The sequence below is a fragment of the Plasmodium malariae genome, assembly GCF_900090045.1.
Source record: "Plasmodium malariae genome assembly, chromosome: 11".
In the NCBI taxonomy this organism is placed as follows: Eukaryota; Apicomplexa; class Aconoidasida; order Haemosporida; family Plasmodiidae; genus Plasmodium; species Plasmodium malariae.
The window spans coordinates 1,342,272-1,359,411 of record NC_041785.1 but is presented as its reverse complement, the minus strand read 5'-3'; the positions used below and the strand labels follow the sequence as shown (position 1 = coordinate 1,359,411).

Here is a 17,140-nt window from a genome sequence, read left to right as displayed (position 1 = left end):
ATACCTATAACACATATATACTTGAATTGTTTTTGTGTTTATACTGGGGTAGAGAAAATTTCTCCCCATTTTTAATATATATATATATATATATGTATACATATATATTGGGGGGCACATCGAAGGAAAAATGGGGAAATTTACAAAATACAATTTCTGATAAAAAAAAACTCTTATTTTATTTTATTATTATTATTATTTTTTTTTTTGTAGTATATATAAATGGAGCTAATTTAAATAAGCATACTTCAAAAAAATGGTACATATGTAAGTACATATATGTACATACATATGTATATAAATGCGTAAATATGTTAATATCTACATGCATTCAATGGTCAATGGAAAATTTATTGGTTTACAAATAAATATAGTTTAGGAAGAATAAAACAAAATATATAAGGAAAGAAAAAATCCTAAAAAAAAGAAAAAGGAAGAAGCAGCTTCTGCTTGATACGTTTCTATATGGGATCTTCTATTTTCGTTCCTACTTTCATAAAAGAAAGATTCTTCAGACATGTTTGCGTAGGACATACCGAAAGAAAAAGGGTTTACCCAAACACCAAATGATGCCCTTAAGCCTAAATTATTAGAGTAATTATTATTATTCCTTCTAACACCTTTTCGTTTGGGAGTTGGTCTAGGTTCTTCAAATTTTGTGTATTTGTGTTCATTACTATTTTTTCCTCTTCCATACAATGGAATAACATTTTCTCTTGATACTTCTGCTTTGCACACAGGACAATCATTATTTTTTTTTATCCATGCACAAAGGCACATCCAACAAAACAAATGACCACATTTTGTTACTACAGGGTCTCTCACATCATCAAAACAAATATTACATTCATATGTACATCTGCCTTCATTTTCTTGTGTAGTGTTTTTATTTGCGTTTTCCTCTTTCGTTTTATTTTCTCCATACGTACAATTATTATTATTATTACTATTATTACTACTGTTATTACTACTGTTATTACTGCAGTTATTACTATTATTATTATTGCTGTTGTTATTACTATTGTTATTGTTACAATATTTTTTTTCATCCTGTTTCGTATTCATTTTTTCATCTGTATCATTTTTTTGTTTCCCACTTATGTCTTGTTGACTATTCTCTGTACAACCTTCTGAATATTTTTCATAATTATATATATTTTCATTCAATATCACAGGTTCGCATTTTTTACTTAAACCATCATTTTTTACCCCAATATCATTATCATAATAACAATTATTATTATTATTATCATTATGGACAACATGAACATCATCTTGTTCCGCTAATTCCCGTTTCTCCTTACGGTAATCTTCACCTATACTATTTTTGCCATTAATTGTGCCATCAAAATTTTTTCCATTAATATCATAAGAACTATGTTCGCTATTCATATGAACTGATGGTTTGTTCTGATGAAGTACTGTTTCTTCATTATAATCTGCGTAACATTTTTCCTTTTCACATGTCTTCTCTGACATATTATCAAAACCTCTTCCCCCTCTATCAATCAGTTCTGTCTTATTTTTTTTAATATTCATAATCTCTTCATTTCCGTTAAGAATTCTTTCTCCCTCATTTAATACATTTTCATAATGTATACTGTTATTTTCACATATATTATCATTATTTACATTTAACTTGTCATTATTTCCATTATTATTACTACTATAATTACTATTACTCTGTATATTATTTTTTTTGAATAATAAAGTACTTTCTTCTTCCTTTTTAAAATCGATACTATTCACAATGATAACTTCGTTTTTCTTTAAATTTGCTGTAGCATCATGGAACCGTGCATTATGCTCTTTTGCATTTTTTTCTGTATTCTGAGCGTAAGTAAAATTATAACCTAATTCGTGTGACGATAGTGTATTTATTTTTTCTTCTTTTTGCAATTCGTCTTCTTTGATTATTTTTTCATTATTTACTCCATTATATACATTATATTTATTCTCTATCAATACATATTCGGAATTTAACTTTTTCTCATTTATTAATTTATCTTTTATATCACAATTTACAGATTTAATTCTGCTATTATTATTATTATTATCATTTATAAATTCTTCATTAATATCATAATCATATATAACATCGTAGAGCGAATCATATTCTTCATCTCTTTCATTCATTTTTTTAGCTGTTAATTATTCATTTTAAAAAAAATATATATTTTTTTTTTTTCTTTTTTATAAATTTTTCTTGAATTTTGTGCTTAAAGAAATATTTACGGAAAGAGAAAAAAAAAAAAAAGAATATTAAATTAGTCTAAATTTAATTAAAAAATATAATTTATTAAAGATTAAATTTGTGCATATATATATATACATATATTAATACTTACGTACATAATAAATATATATATGTATACACTGTACATATATTTTATCAATGGTTTGCGCATGTTTTGAAAGATAACCCATTTCCCGAACAAAAATAAATTTAAATAAAAAAGAAAAAAAAAAAATTAAAAATTACATTAAAAAATGTTAATATGTAAATATTACTGTTCACAAGGATTAACAAAAATTAATTTAGATAAACTATGTAATTTTTTAATGTTTTAATATTTTATATGAAAGTCAACAAAATTCATTTTCAGAAATTTATATTATATATATGTTGTATGTATTATTATAAATATAATTTTTTTTTTTAATGACAGCGTGACCTTTAAAAAACGCATATAATAATTTTCGTTTCCATAATAAAAGGCAGATAAGCTTATAAATATTGAAAGAAAAAAAAAAGAAAAAAAAGAAATATAAAAAAATGAAAGTAAGCGAATGAATAGAAAAGAAAAAAAAGAAAAAAGTGCACGCTGATATTAATTCAATATATATATATATATATATATATATATAATATAATATACAATTATATTTTTTTTTTTTTGTATCTTTTCATTAATTATTAAAATTTTTTTTGAAGTACAATGATTTATTTATAAATATATATAAAAATGTATTTGAAAAAAATGGAAAGTTACATAACTTAATTGAGAAAAGAAAGATTATTAATTTTGTTTTTTCTTGAGTTATTTAGTTCAAGATGATGAAATATTTTTAAACTAGCACAATGCAAATTGAACTATTTGTACAATACACAAACAAGAGGAGCATTATTTTTAATGAGTCCATTTTAGATAAAATGTATTTGACAAATACGAAGATATGTTTATGAAATTATATATATAGTGGAATATTTTATTTATATACTTATTTATGCTATATTTTTGTTGTATGAAAATGACTTTTTTCTTATAATGTATTATTTGCGACATTATAGGGATTAAACTAAAGTATAAATGACCTATATTAACGAAAAAAATATATTCTGAATGATGAATTTTTGCATGTATGAATACATATATAATTTACATCCACAAATTATAAAAAAATGTCTTTTTTGTGTTTTTATTTGAGTATTTACATTATTTTAGTACTAAGAATTAGACAGTTTATTTATGGAAAATTCGATTTGTGCTTTAAAAATTAACTTTTGTTTAAGGAATTTTGTTACAAATTCATAAAACACGACTCTTTTTTATCAGTTGTTTATATTTCGGGAGAATCTCATAAATATATTGTCTTACTAATTTTTATTTTGGTCTAATGGACGCATGTGTACATATATATATATTTTTTATTGTAATCTATTAGTATATGTATATGTATTTTAATTTTTTTTTTTTTTAAGACAAAAATGTGCGTTTACTCCCATTTTCACTAAACCATTCATTCAAATTTTTAAATTTATTAAGATCCCTTTTGAAGTTGTCTTATAAATTTTCTTTTTATTACAACAAAATTGTGGATTATAAATTTTTTCGAGTTCCTGTATTGGACTTTTATAATTACAGTTGTAATGTGATTAAGGTAAAATCATTTACACAAGTAATTTTTCAACGGCATCTTGAGAACTGATTCATGATCCATATATTATATATATATATATATATATACATTTAGCTTACAAACATGCTATAATTTATTAACAAAAAATACAAAATAAAGTGCTAAAGGAAAAAACCAAAATAAAAATATTATTTACAGTTTACATACATTTACATTTTGCAAAAAAGGAAAATTATCTACATTTTTTTCAAAAATATGAGAAAAAAGAAAAAAATATCAATAATATGCATAAGGTTTAAAATGTATTTTTACTTCAAATTATTAAATACTTATTATTCATAATAAGTGTAAAAAAAGTAAAACTCTTTTTCTTAAAATGGATTTGGAAAGAAGCGTAGGAACTATTAAATAATATTAAATTTTAAATCAGAAATGTTCGCTTAATATCCGAATTTTTTATAAATAATTACATACCTGGATTTATAAATATTTTCTCCAAAGTATATATAATTCACACATATGTATTTTTTGATACAAGTAATTTATTTAAACTACTATAATGATGTTTAGCAATGAAAATAAAACAAAAGTAGAATAACATGTTTTTTATTAAGTTGCATATTATTTTCAGTAGTTATTTTAGTAAATATGTTTGTATATGTTTTTTTTCCTGTTTTTTTTTTTTTTTTTTTTGTTGTTTTAAACCAATATATTTCTTTTTTTTTATAACGAAATATAGTGTGCAAGAGTGGTACACTTATTTTGTGGCTAGGAAAAAAAAAAAAAATGTAATAAATTTATCTGAATATTATGAACAAGGAATATTTTTTTTATTTCAATTCTCCCTTTCTCCAGATAGATCTCTTATTGAAAAAATACTTATAAAAACATAAAATTTCTCATCACTTACTATAATAATCAAATTAAGAATTTTCCGTCCTCTTATGTTTTGTATGATATTTAAAAATTTTTGTACTATTTGGATCTGATCTGTTTTAATTTTATATTAATATCTTAATCATTTAAAATATAAGTCGTTGTACGTACATACGGCTAGTTTCTATATTTGTATGCACAATCTTTTAACTTATATAATTTTACCTCATTTAAGTACACACACCCAAATCAATTTTGTAACAAAATACTTCAAATATTGCATGTAAATCAAAATTAAATTTATATATATGTAATGTTCTTGTAAAATTTTGCAATGGGAAAAAAAAAAAAAAATATACAATTGTTTGTGTTGGAGGTATATACATATGTATTCAATGTATTTACAAATAATAATAATCAACGTTATTGTAACTAATGTACAACATCAATAAATAAAAAAAAACTTGTATTCCAAAGTGAAACAAAAAAAGAAAAAAAAAAATAGGAAATTTAAAATTTTTTTGACTTTTGCAACTTTTCAATAACAGCGGAAAAAGCTGCAAAACTAGCGCATCCACTAATCATCGAAGGTAACCCTTTTTTATAAGATATAGTAGCACCTGTTAAGCAACCTGAATATAGCGTATTCGTTATATCATTTGCTGCTCTCATTTTTTGTAAAGAATTCTCATAAAATGAAAATAAAAATCCTATTTTAGCAAAATTGACACAACTATTTTTTATTGACTGTTTAAACAAACAAAATTGCTCCTTCAGTTGTTCTTTATAACTTAAAGTATAATCTATATTACTTGGCTGCATACTAAAAAAGAATGCACCAATTAAAATACCTACAAATCCACCACCAATACCCATTCCAATACATTTAGGAATAATTCCTTCATTTAGGTAAGTATGAACTTTTAAGAATAGTTTCTCTTGATCATTTAGCTCTTCTCCCTTTTTTAAAATATTTAAATTTATATATTTGTCACTTAATATGATGTTGTTATTACTCCTATTGTTGTAACTGCTCCCATTATTACTATTATTATTTAAATTCATTTTTCTCTACATAAAGTTTTCACTGTAAAATTGTGCTCTAGAGTTTTACTTATCTTAATTCTGTATTTACTTCTCCTCTTTTCCTTCTAATATCCACTTTTATTTCGTTAAATTTCTTCTTGTTTCTACTTATGATTTTTTTTTTTTTTTTTTTTTTTTTCTTTTACTTATATTCTGGTTACATATACGCATTCATCAAAAAAATTTCATTTATTATATATATATATTATTACATTTTTTAAAAAGGTTTAATAAGTAGTTATTTGGAGTAATAAGAACAAGCCATAATTCTTCAATTAAATTTTTTTTTTTTTTTTTTTTTTAAACAAATCTATGATTCACATCATCTATATGTTTTATGTATATTCGTCCTTTTTAAGCTATCATAAATAAGGGCTTTAATGAAGTATTTCTTTTATTATTTTTTTTTGTTTTTGTTTTAAAAATTTATGAGCAATTATAATTTCTTTTTTTAAGCGATGTTAAAACGTTTACGCAGGTAAACTTTTGAACAGCTGAGACTTTCAATTATTATTATGTTTAAAAATTTTTTTTTTCATAAAAATTGAAAGGATTTTCTCTTTTAAAATAATTCAATAAGTTATTAAAAGTATGCTTAATTAAAAAAAAAATAAACTTGCAAAAATATTAACGATTTTTTAAAAGAACGAAATATAATATAATATGCTTGTACCATCTCCACATTTTAAAATAGCATACTAAACTGAATGTATGTAACTATTCGTATATAGATAAATATATACATATATATATTTTTTTTTTATTTTTTTATTTATTCGTATAAAGAGGAAAAAGGGAACGTATATTAAAATGTAACAGAGGGATGCAAAAGAAAACCGCTTGCAAGTTTTAGTGCAGCGTCTCTACTTAATAGCAATTCTACTATTTTCAGTGCAAATTCAACAGCAGATCCTGGTCCTACAGATGTTACGCAATTTTTCGAAACACACACTCTTCCTTTACCAATATGTTTAAAGTCACTCTCAAACGATGGATACGCAACTGCCTCAACATCATCAATTAGGGAATGACGATGAAAGACAGTTTCTGGTGCAGCACATATAGCTGCATAAAGTCTATTACTTTGTTTTTGTTCTTTTAACATTTCAATAACAGCTACACAATCTGATATTGCATTTGATCCTTTCATTCCACCTGGAATTACTATTACATCATAAGTATTACTTCTAACCTTACCAATTAATGTATCCGCGAGAACGACATTTTTTGATTGAAGGCACACTTTTTCTGTTTCTTCTACAGATGCTGTTGTTACGCTGATATCTTAAATAAAAAGTTAAAAAATATTAATTTGTGAAAAATAAACTTATAATATGTGTACGTAAATGTATAAACATATTGTTTTTAATTTTTTCTCTTATTTTTCAAATTATTTATTATTTTTTTGAAAAATGTATTTATAAAAAAAATGCTGTTTTTTTTCTCATTATTTCCCTTGTCCCCGAAGTTGTGTTTTTTATAATGTATAATGATAACATATAAATATATGTGAAGTTTATTATGGTATTATATACACATATAAATACGTACACACACACATATATATATATATATATATATGTGTATATATCCATATATATATGCATATCTATGGCTTGTTTTGTTTACTAGCTCTTCTTAGAACATCGACTGTTGTAATATATTCTACATCCTCCGATCCCGAAGCCTTAAAAAATAATCAATAAATATAAGTCATGTAAACATTAATTTAGAAACGACTTCATTGAATTTGAAGGAGTATTTTATTAAATATGAAAATATTCATTTAAATAGCGTGTGATAAAAAGAAAATTTTTTTTTAAATGTTCAGCATTTGAACACAAGGATTAACAAAGTTTAAGTATAGTTTTGCATTTTCATATACATATTAACATATAATATAGAGTTTAATTTTTTCTCCCTTTTTCGATGTAATATAAGTATTTGCAATATCTCACCACTACAACTAAAGCGGTTTTTTTTCCACTCATTGTTACTTCTATTATATTGCTATAAACTATAATTTGTAATAAAACTTAATTAAGAGTATAATATATAAATATGCACTTAAGGAAATTAATTATTTTACTTTTTTGTTATAAAATGAATATTTTCATACACTTTTATATTTTTTTATGTTTAAATTTTTGATTATATTGTTGTTCATATTTCTTAGTACAATTTTTTTTTTTTTTTTTTTTTTATGCATATTAGTATATCCTATTTTTATAACCCATAAGAAAAAATAAAATGTACAAAATATAGAAATCTTAAAAAATAACCTTTTAAAATTTTTAAAAAGCTTTAAATTAATAGCAAATGTACATGTGTTTACTTCAACCTTTAATGTATGAAAAAATTTGAAGAGCACAATAGTAGAACATGCAATAAATGATTCTAGAGTATCCACGATGTATTGAAAAAAAAGAAAATTATAGTTTATGGAATACAATAGTTACATTAAACGCTCATATTAAAATCTTTTTTATTTTTTTCCATTTATAAGAATATGTGTAAATAATTAATGTTAATATTGCTTATTATTAATTAGGTATACATGTATAAATACTTGCATAACTGTAAGGACAATTTTTTTTTTTTTTTTTTTTTTTTTGCAGAAGCTCGCTGTAATAAAAGTAGCAATTTTTTAAAGCAAACATGTATATGTGCATATATACATCTTAATTCAATTTTTTTGCATTTTGTGTTTTATTTTGTAACATAAAAGAATTAAGATAAATATAATAGAGAAATGCTATATTTTTAAAATATATACATTTTAAAAATATGTGATAAATGTATGTTATAAAGATAGTAGGTATAATTTTATTTTTTCAAGTTCAAAAAGGACGCTTAAAAAAAATCAGGAGCATAATACAAATCAGTTTACATACAAACACACACATACATACGCACAAACAAACAAACAAACAAACAAACGAACATTGTAAAATACTCGCAAAAAATATGGAAGAACAAAACAATAAAGTAGCCAACAAATATGTTATTAGTTACAGAATAATTAAATGCATTTGCTTTTAAAAAATAGGACTAGCTCAAAAAAGCCATATATTTATATGTGTATATATATTTTTTTTTTTTTCGTTTATGTGTAAATGAAAGGGTAGTTATATACGTTATGAGCATATAGCTGAGGGGACAAAGTAACAAGACGATATATAGAAATAAAATTTTATATAAAATTTACAAAAAAACAATAAAAAATGAACATATTCGATGAAAAATATTATAAAAAAGTAAGTGACGATGAAATGAATTATGTAAAGGAAAAACTAAAAAGTAAAAATGAAAATAGTTTACATTACATAGACCCAATTTTGGAAAATATTTATAACAAAACAATAAAAGAACAACAGATCAATTTCAGTAACACAAAGGATGATAAGAACACATATTATAAAAAGGAAAGTGATAAAAAGTATATATACGATAAAAACACAGATATAAGAAACTATGAAGACCATATTTCGAAAAAAAAAAAAAGAGCATTCACTTTAGGTGCTATAGACGGAATAGGTGGTATTAGTATACTAAATGCTCCTTTAATAAACCCAGAAAATGCAAGGATAGATCCTCCTATTTTACAATTACCATCAGCAACAAATTTGATAAAAAATGTGCACGTAAGAGTAAATTTTGATAAAAATATTGACAAGTCATATAAATATAGAACTCAAAATAGTAATAAGGATATTATGAAAAATATGAAACCTTTATATTCGCTTCCTGAAAAGGTTATGACTTATTACATGTATGATAATTCTAAAGGGGAAGCAGATAAATGGAGTTCCACAAAAAGCAAAAAAAAATGGGAAAGTACAAAAAATCGTTGTAATAATTTGGATAGGCAAAAATGGAAGCATAAAGTGGACAACCTAAAGGATGTAGTAAAGGATGAATCAGAGGGAAGAACAGCGGACGGAGAAAAACAGGAGGGGAAGATGGAAGAAGAGGAAGGAGAGGTGAAAGAAGAAGAGGAAGATATGATGGGAGAAGGAAAAAGCAAAGCTATAGGAGAAGCAGAAGTAGAAGCTGTGCTAGTACTGGAGGATAGGCTAAGGAACAAGGAAAAAAAAAACCCATCTAGAAACGAAGAATTAATATGCGCCTTAAAAGACAAGACAGGAAATATGTTTTCCGAAGAGAAGAAAATAAAGAGCTGTGAAATACCAAACAATAGTAGTAATAACAGTGTATATATAAAAGAAAATAATACGCCATTCTCAAAAACCAGTTTGGTAAAAAAGGTTTACCAAAATAAACAATTCAACAATGTAAATAGTAATTATAAGGAAGGCAGTCCTTTCTCAGAAAATGTTGTTACATTACAAAATAATAATAATTATGACGAACAGTTAGATATAAATAATGATCAACTTAAAATATTTGAAGCAAATAAAATAATGTCGTCAACGTTAATTAATGCCCTTAAAGTATTAGCTCATGATGTTTCCTTTTAACTTTAAATCATTAAGTAAGAATTTTCCAAGATAAAAACGTCAAAATTATATTATATTTTTTTTTTTTTAATTATTGTATTTAATTTAATGTAATTTTATTATTCATTTTTTATTATTTTATTTTTTTTTATGTTTTTTTTTTAAACACATATATCTTTGTTTTTTTTAAATTAATAAAGTATATAAAAGGGAACGATATCCAAAAATTATAACTTTCAACTTTTCAATTTTTTTTTTCTGTTAAAAAATTGTAACACAGCGGTTACACTTTTAAAATAAGAATGTGGTAATACTTTTAACGCAAAAAATATATACCAATATATCATATAATAATAATAAACGACTTAGTTTTGAATCTTTTATACCTTTCCCTTCAACAGTATTTATTTTATGGTTAATACATTTCTTCAAAATATACTTAGGAATAAAAAAAATTAATTCGACACACAGAAAAGAAATACTATATTTATGTAAACATATGAATGTGTATATGTGTATATACGTATATATATACTTAAACATATCACGTGTTCGTTGTGTAATGAAAACGTAACTATTTAAAATTTTTAATTATATATATGGCACATTTTATTAAATATGAAAAATGCAATTATATAAATCTGTACTTGTTCTGGTGTACACCTTTTTCATTTTTAAAATAACAATTTACCAAAATAAGGAGGTTTCTACATGTTTGTGCTGTTAATACAAAATATTTATTACATATAATTTAAGCGTTTTTTTTTTTTTTTCTTTTTGTTTCTAAACTATTCATTCATAAATATGTTTAAAACAAAATAAAAAAATTTTTGTTTCTATAAGTATTATTAATAGCTTTTTAATGTTAAAACGTCCCTGGCTTCTTTGCACTTCATTTTAATAATTATATGTAATGAGATACCATTATAAACAAGTAAACATATATAAACACACGATATATTTTTTTTCCTTTTGGTACAAGTAATCACGAAAACGGAAAATAAAATAATATGTAACAATTTTGTAGAATATTATGATTATTCTTCAAATCTAAAGTAAAGATAAAAAATACCCTTTTTTAAGGTGTTAAAATTAAAATTCGTAGTTTCCTTTATATGAAAAAAAAAAAAATTAAACAAGGGGACGAACATGTTTACGTATAAATACACTAACCTTTTTTTTAGTTAAAATAAGTTTCTTACTGTTTTATTATTAAATTTAAACTTGTTCTCACCATTTTTTTTTTAAAATAAAAAATATTATTTACAAGAAAAATTATTTGCTTAAATTTTTCTTTTTTTTCATTTACAAAATAAATGTGATATATATATATATATATGTAGAACACAATTGTATATTAATTTTTATTTTATTATTATATATATTTATAAATATATATATATATATATATAAAATGAGGTCATTTTTTTATATATAACTCTACGGCAAATTGGTCATTTATTTTTTTTTTTTTCATTCATTCCCATTGTAATGTTATTTTTCATTTCTTATATATACTGATTCTTATTACATACCTTTACATATATATTACATATGTACAGCATATATATATGCATATATACATGTTCCCATTATTATTCAAATAAAAATGTGATACCTTTTTTTCCCTCTAATTCTGTTTCTGTTTTTTTTTCCATTTCATAAACTTTTTTAAACAAAATTTTTTATTTCCTTTTCTTTTTACTTTATATTAATAATAAAAAATTTATTACGTAAATATATATTATATACATATAAGTAAACACTAATGTAATACGGCAATTAATTTTTAATAAATAATCTTACAATTTTTATTTTATCTTATAATTTTTTATTTTCGTTTTTCTTGGATAATAATACAAAAAAAATACAAATGTATTTTTATTATCTTCAAGATTGTTATTAATATATAGTTTTATATAAAATATGTGAATAATGTGGGTTGGACTACTTTTACAGGGGAAAAAAGAAGAAAATAGAAGGCAAAATAATGTATTATATATGTAGTGTAAAAAAGAATTTTTTTTCCAATAATAATGTAAAATATGTAATTTTGTTTTATATTAGATTAAAGTTTTGAAGTTATTAAAACATTAATGTAGATTTTTTTTTTTTTTTTTTTTTTTTTCTTTGCTACTTTAAATATATATATTTACTCATTTTTATGCTTCTATTTGGACTTTAAACCGGTTAGCAGAAATGTATACATGATATGCTGTATATATGTTTATATTCTTATATATAATTACATATTATAATACATAAATAATTATATAAATATATATTTACATATACTAAAAAATATATACATTTTTTTCATATGACGCATGTTATATTTATGTTTTACTGTTGAACTTTCTTCTCATGAATATATAAACCCACATAATTTATTCTAAATTAATTTGATAAAATTTCATACCATTATGTTTATATATACTCCTCATTTTAATTTTTTAATATATATTTTTTTTACAATATTAAATATTAATTAAATTTTTCATAAACACATTTAAATACGAAGGTATTTATTTGTACAAATTTACATACATACATACATAAATACATACATACATACATTCTTATTTATTTATGTATATATATATATTATATATATATATATACATTGATATACGTTTTTGCCTTTATATATTATACATATTTATTTGTATATATTTATATGTATATATATATAATTTTATAGAATTTATATGTGTTAATTATATATAATGTTCATTTTTATGTAAAATTTATCTGTATGTGAATGTATATATTAATTTATGAAAAGATAAAAATATAGGAATACATGCTTATATATAAATAAATGTATATATCCAAAAACGTGTACTTTTCTTATATATTTTTCAGATGTAATTTTTAAATTTGTGTTTATATTTAACCATATTTGCTCAAAAACATAAAAAAGTTAAAAAAAATTGCCTTTGCATATATTTATACATGTATATATAATATATGTATATATATATATATATACGTACATATATGTGACCAAATTTCATGTTTTAAATATATTATGTATATATATGTACTATTATAATTAGATTTTTAATTTAATTAAAACACCTCTTGCTCATCTATGGTTTATTCGTGTATGCTTGTTTTTTCAGAATATTGTGAAAATTTACCATAATTTTACAATTTCACCTAATCATAATTTATATATTTGTTATATATTATTTTTGTTACTCTTATTATTGAAAGGTGAAAGCTCAAGTTTATATGTAACTGTAACTGTAACTTTAAGTATATATATATATATACGTATATGTATATATATATTATGTATACACATATATTTATACATATATCTATGTACATGTGAATGCAAGAAAATGCATAACAGCTGTTATGAAAATAGTAACTCGTACATGGAATGGAAGCCGAATGAGAAAATATACAAAACAATTAATGAGGCATTAACATCCTCATGTAACAGTTCAAATAACAACGTTCAGATTGAAGTAACCAAAGTTTTAAAAGATTTAAATGAAAATGTATCAGATGCTGCGTTATATTTATTACATATATTTATGAACAAACAAGAAAAAAATGATGTTAGGCAAGTAGGAGGGTTATTATTAAAAAATTATATAAATTCGAAAAATAAATTTTTAACAATTGATATTTTAAAAATAATAAAGAATGAAATTTTCAAATTAGTTGAAGATGAGGTAAAAGAAATAAGAAACACATCTGGATCTGTTATAACAACAATTCTGACCAAGTATGAAGGAATAGATAAGTGGCCCGAAGCGTTATATAATTTATTACTGTTAATAGAACGTGGAAATAATGATGTAGTTGATGGAGCATTTCGTGCAATTATAATTATAATAGAAGATGAATTAATGAATAGAAAAAGTGCTGATTCTCTTTTTTTTCAATTTTGCAAAACACAATTATTACAGAAATTATTTTCATTTTGCACACCACAAGAAAAAAGTATAAAAAAAAAATATGCTGCTGAGTGTCTTGATTTATTTATAACATCATCATGTTTTACTACAAATGGTGTTTTTAATGAATATTTTCCTCAATTATGGGAATGCTTAGGATATCTAGCTTCAGAAGAAGATACGCAAATATTAAAAATTGTAGTTACTTGTATGACCATTATTACAGACTCTAGGTATGCATCTATATTTACTAACTTAGACGCGATTATTCAATTTATGGTTAATGCAACCAATTCATCAGATAGAAAAGTTCAACTAGAAGCATTAGAGTTTTGGCCCGTATTTATAAAAGATAGGAGCTATATTGCCTATTCAAATTATAATAATAATCATAATAATCATAATAATCATAATAATCATAATAATAGTAATAATAATAATAATAGTAATAATAATAATAATAATAATAACAATAACAGTAATAATAATAATAACATTAATAATAATAATAATAATAGTAGTAGTATGAACACTAATATGAATAACACTAATAAATCAATCGATTTTTTGAGCAAGTCAGATAGTTTTATTGATGAAAATGTGTATAAAAATATTAACGAGTTAAGAAATGAAGCTTTGAAAATATTAAAGAGCTATTTACCCTATTTATGTAAAATACTCGTTGATAATACGGTTTATACCAAATGGGATTATTTAACTATGGACGAATCACATTTTCAAAATGACAATGCAAATATACCTGATTTAATACAAGACATTTCCCCGGAATTATATAATAATAATAATAGTAATAAAAATGATGACATTGGTCAGGATGAATTGAAGATAAATAAAATGAACAATAATAGCAGTGTTAACAACAGCAATAGCAGCAATGTGAATAGCAACAATATGGACAACATTACGGATATGGGATTTGATAATAAGAATAGTAACACGTATGATGATTTTAGCGATGATGAAAAAAATGATGATTTGACTTCTAGAACATGGGGAAATGATTGGACTGTTCGGAAAGGAGCTGCATTATGTCTTGACTACTTATCCAATGTATATAATGATGAGATACTAGAATTTATTTTACCACATATTGAAGAAAAATTAATGAGTGATAAATGGAACATCAGGGAAAGTGCGGTGCTAACCCTAGGTGCTATTGCAAAAGGTTGTATGTATAGCTTATCTCCATTTATACCTAAAGTGTTGGAATATTTAATCAAATTACTAAATGATGAGAAGCCATTAGCAAGAAGTATATCCTGTTGGTGTGTTACAAGATTTTCGTCTTGGATATGTCACCCGGATAATTGTGATAAATGGTTTGAACCAGTTTTGTTAAATTTATTAAAAAGAATTTTAGATAGTAATAAACGAGTACAAGAAGCAGCTTGTTCCTCTTTTGCTAATCTTGAGGAAGATGCTTTAGAATTACTTAATAATTATTTGCATGAAATTGTTCACACGATTCAACAAGCGTTTCAGATATATCAAGCGAAAAATTATTTTATTTTATTTGATGTAGTCGGAACGTTAATTGATAGTGTCAATATTGTAAAAGAGAACAATGAGTTAGCTCATCAAATTGTTAATTCGATTTTATTAAAATGGGATAACATTCGTATCAGTAGCCCATATATTATAGCTTTAATGGAATGTATGTCATGTATTACTAGTGCATATGGAAAGGAATTTTTAAAATATGCAAAAAGTGTTATAAGAACATGTATTAAATTTTTGGTTTTATTATACATAGATTTAGAGGAAGAAATAAAATATTATTATACGAAAAAATCAGGTAGTACCAATTCGTTTATGTTGAATAGAAATAATATTTCGGACACAGCTAGTGAATTATTAACATATTATAAAATATCAAATGAAGATTATTTTACTAGTTTAAAAGATATAGATTCTATATCTCCGTCTAAGAAAAAGGATTTAATAGAATGTAGTTTTGATTTATTATCAAGAATTTTAAGTGTTATAAATTCTAATATTTTAAACATTTTAAGTGAAGATGAATATAATTTTATACCATTAGTTCATAGATATTGTTTAAAATTAGAAAATATAAAATTTGATTCTCTAAATAATAAGATGATAATTAATCATGGTTATAATAAAATGTTAAATTTAAATAATAGTAACAATAACAACAATAATACTTCATCATCAATCACCAATGGAATAATAGTAAGTAAAGAAAATGAATATACAGAATTAGCAAAACTTTTCCTAAATTTTGGAATTTTACAATCAAATTTTGCATTAATAGGAGATATTTCAAGATTTTGTACCCAGTATTTAATACCTTATTTAAACGACATCATACCATATCTTATTGCACATATTACTCATCCTTCGACCCCCGTTTCTAATAACGCTAGTTGGGCCATAGGAGAAATTAGTATACACATTAATCCTCAATACATGGAAATGTATGTAGATGAAATAATAAAACAACTTATTTATATTTGTCAGAATTCCAAATATCATGGATGCTTGTTACAAAATATATGTATATCCCTAGGTAGGTTATCAGCTACGTATCCTAAAAAAATTATTTTTTATTTCCCTCAATTTTTAAAAACATGGTTAAAAATTATGTCACATGGTACACAAGAAAATGAAAAAATTAGCTCTCTGAAGGCAATTTTAGAAACCTTATATTTAAATCTAGATATTGCTGCAGAAAATTTGAAAGATATTGTTTATATAATATTGAAGTATAAATATGTATCTCAAAATATTAATATTTTTTTTCACCAATTTCTATCAAACATGAAGCAAAAATACCCCAATCACTGGAAAGAAATCTATAACCCAACGAATGACTCTCTTTCGTCCCCCATACCAAACGACATGCTGAACGACTTAAACACGAGGTTTAATTTATGATGTAGAGTTATGTGCCTTTGTGAG

General features: G+C 23.1%; 5 protein-coding genes across 5 annotated transcripts; 2 read left to right on the top strand and 3 right to left on the bottom strand.

Annotated features, from left to right (window-relative positions):
- Window positions 1–375: 375 nt before the first annotated feature.
- On the bottom strand, window positions 376–2,136 carry RNF5 (E3 ubiquitin-protein ligase RNF5, putative; the record flags this gene model as incomplete). The annotated part of the gene is made up of 1 exon (XM_029006019.1): window positions 376–2,136. One exon carries the CDS (start codon window positions 2,134–2,136, stop codon window positions 376–378), a length of 1,761 nt encoding a protein of 586 aa, XP_028862551.1.
- Window positions 2,137–5,247: 3,111 nt separating this feature from the next.
- Window positions 5,248–5,802, bottom strand: TIM22 (mitochondrial import inner membrane translocase subunit TIM22, putative; the record flags this gene model as incomplete). Its single annotated transcript, XM_029006018.1, has 1 exon — window positions 5,248–5,802. The coding sequence occupies one exon, from the start codon at window positions 5,800–5,802 to the stop codon at window positions 5,248–5,250; it is 555 nt and encodes a 184-aa protein (XP_028862550.1).
- An 826-nt stretch (window positions 5,803–6,628) lies between these two features.
- Window positions 6,629–7,814, bottom strand: PmUG01_11036100 (protein DJ-1, putative; the record flags this gene model as incomplete). Its single annotated transcript, XM_029006017.1, has 3 exons — window positions 6,629–7,107; window positions 7,453–7,510; window positions 7,782–7,814. 3 exons carry the CDS (start codon window positions 7,812–7,814, stop codon window positions 6,629–6,631), a joined length of 570 nt encoding a protein of 189 aa, XP_028862549.1.
- A 1,233-nt stretch (window positions 7,815–9,047) lies between these two features.
- On the top strand, window positions 9,048–10,304 carry PmUG01_11036000 (conserved Plasmodium protein, unknown function; the record flags this gene model as incomplete). Its single annotated transcript, XM_029006016.1, has 1 exon — window positions 9,048–10,304. The coding sequence occupies one exon, from the start codon at window positions 9,048–9,050 to the stop codon at window positions 10,302–10,304; it is 1,257 nt and encodes a 418-aa protein (XP_028862548.1).
- Window positions 10,305–13,633: 3,329 nt separating this feature from the next.
- Window positions 13,634–17,116, top strand: PmUG01_11035900 (transportin, putative; the record flags this gene model as incomplete). Its single annotated transcript, XM_029006015.1, has 1 exon — window positions 13,634–17,116. The coding sequence occupies one exon, from the start codon at window positions 13,634–13,636 to the stop codon at window positions 17,114–17,116; it is 3,483 nt and encodes a 1,160-aa protein (XP_028862547.1).
- Window positions 17,117–17,140: the final 24 nt, after the last annotated feature.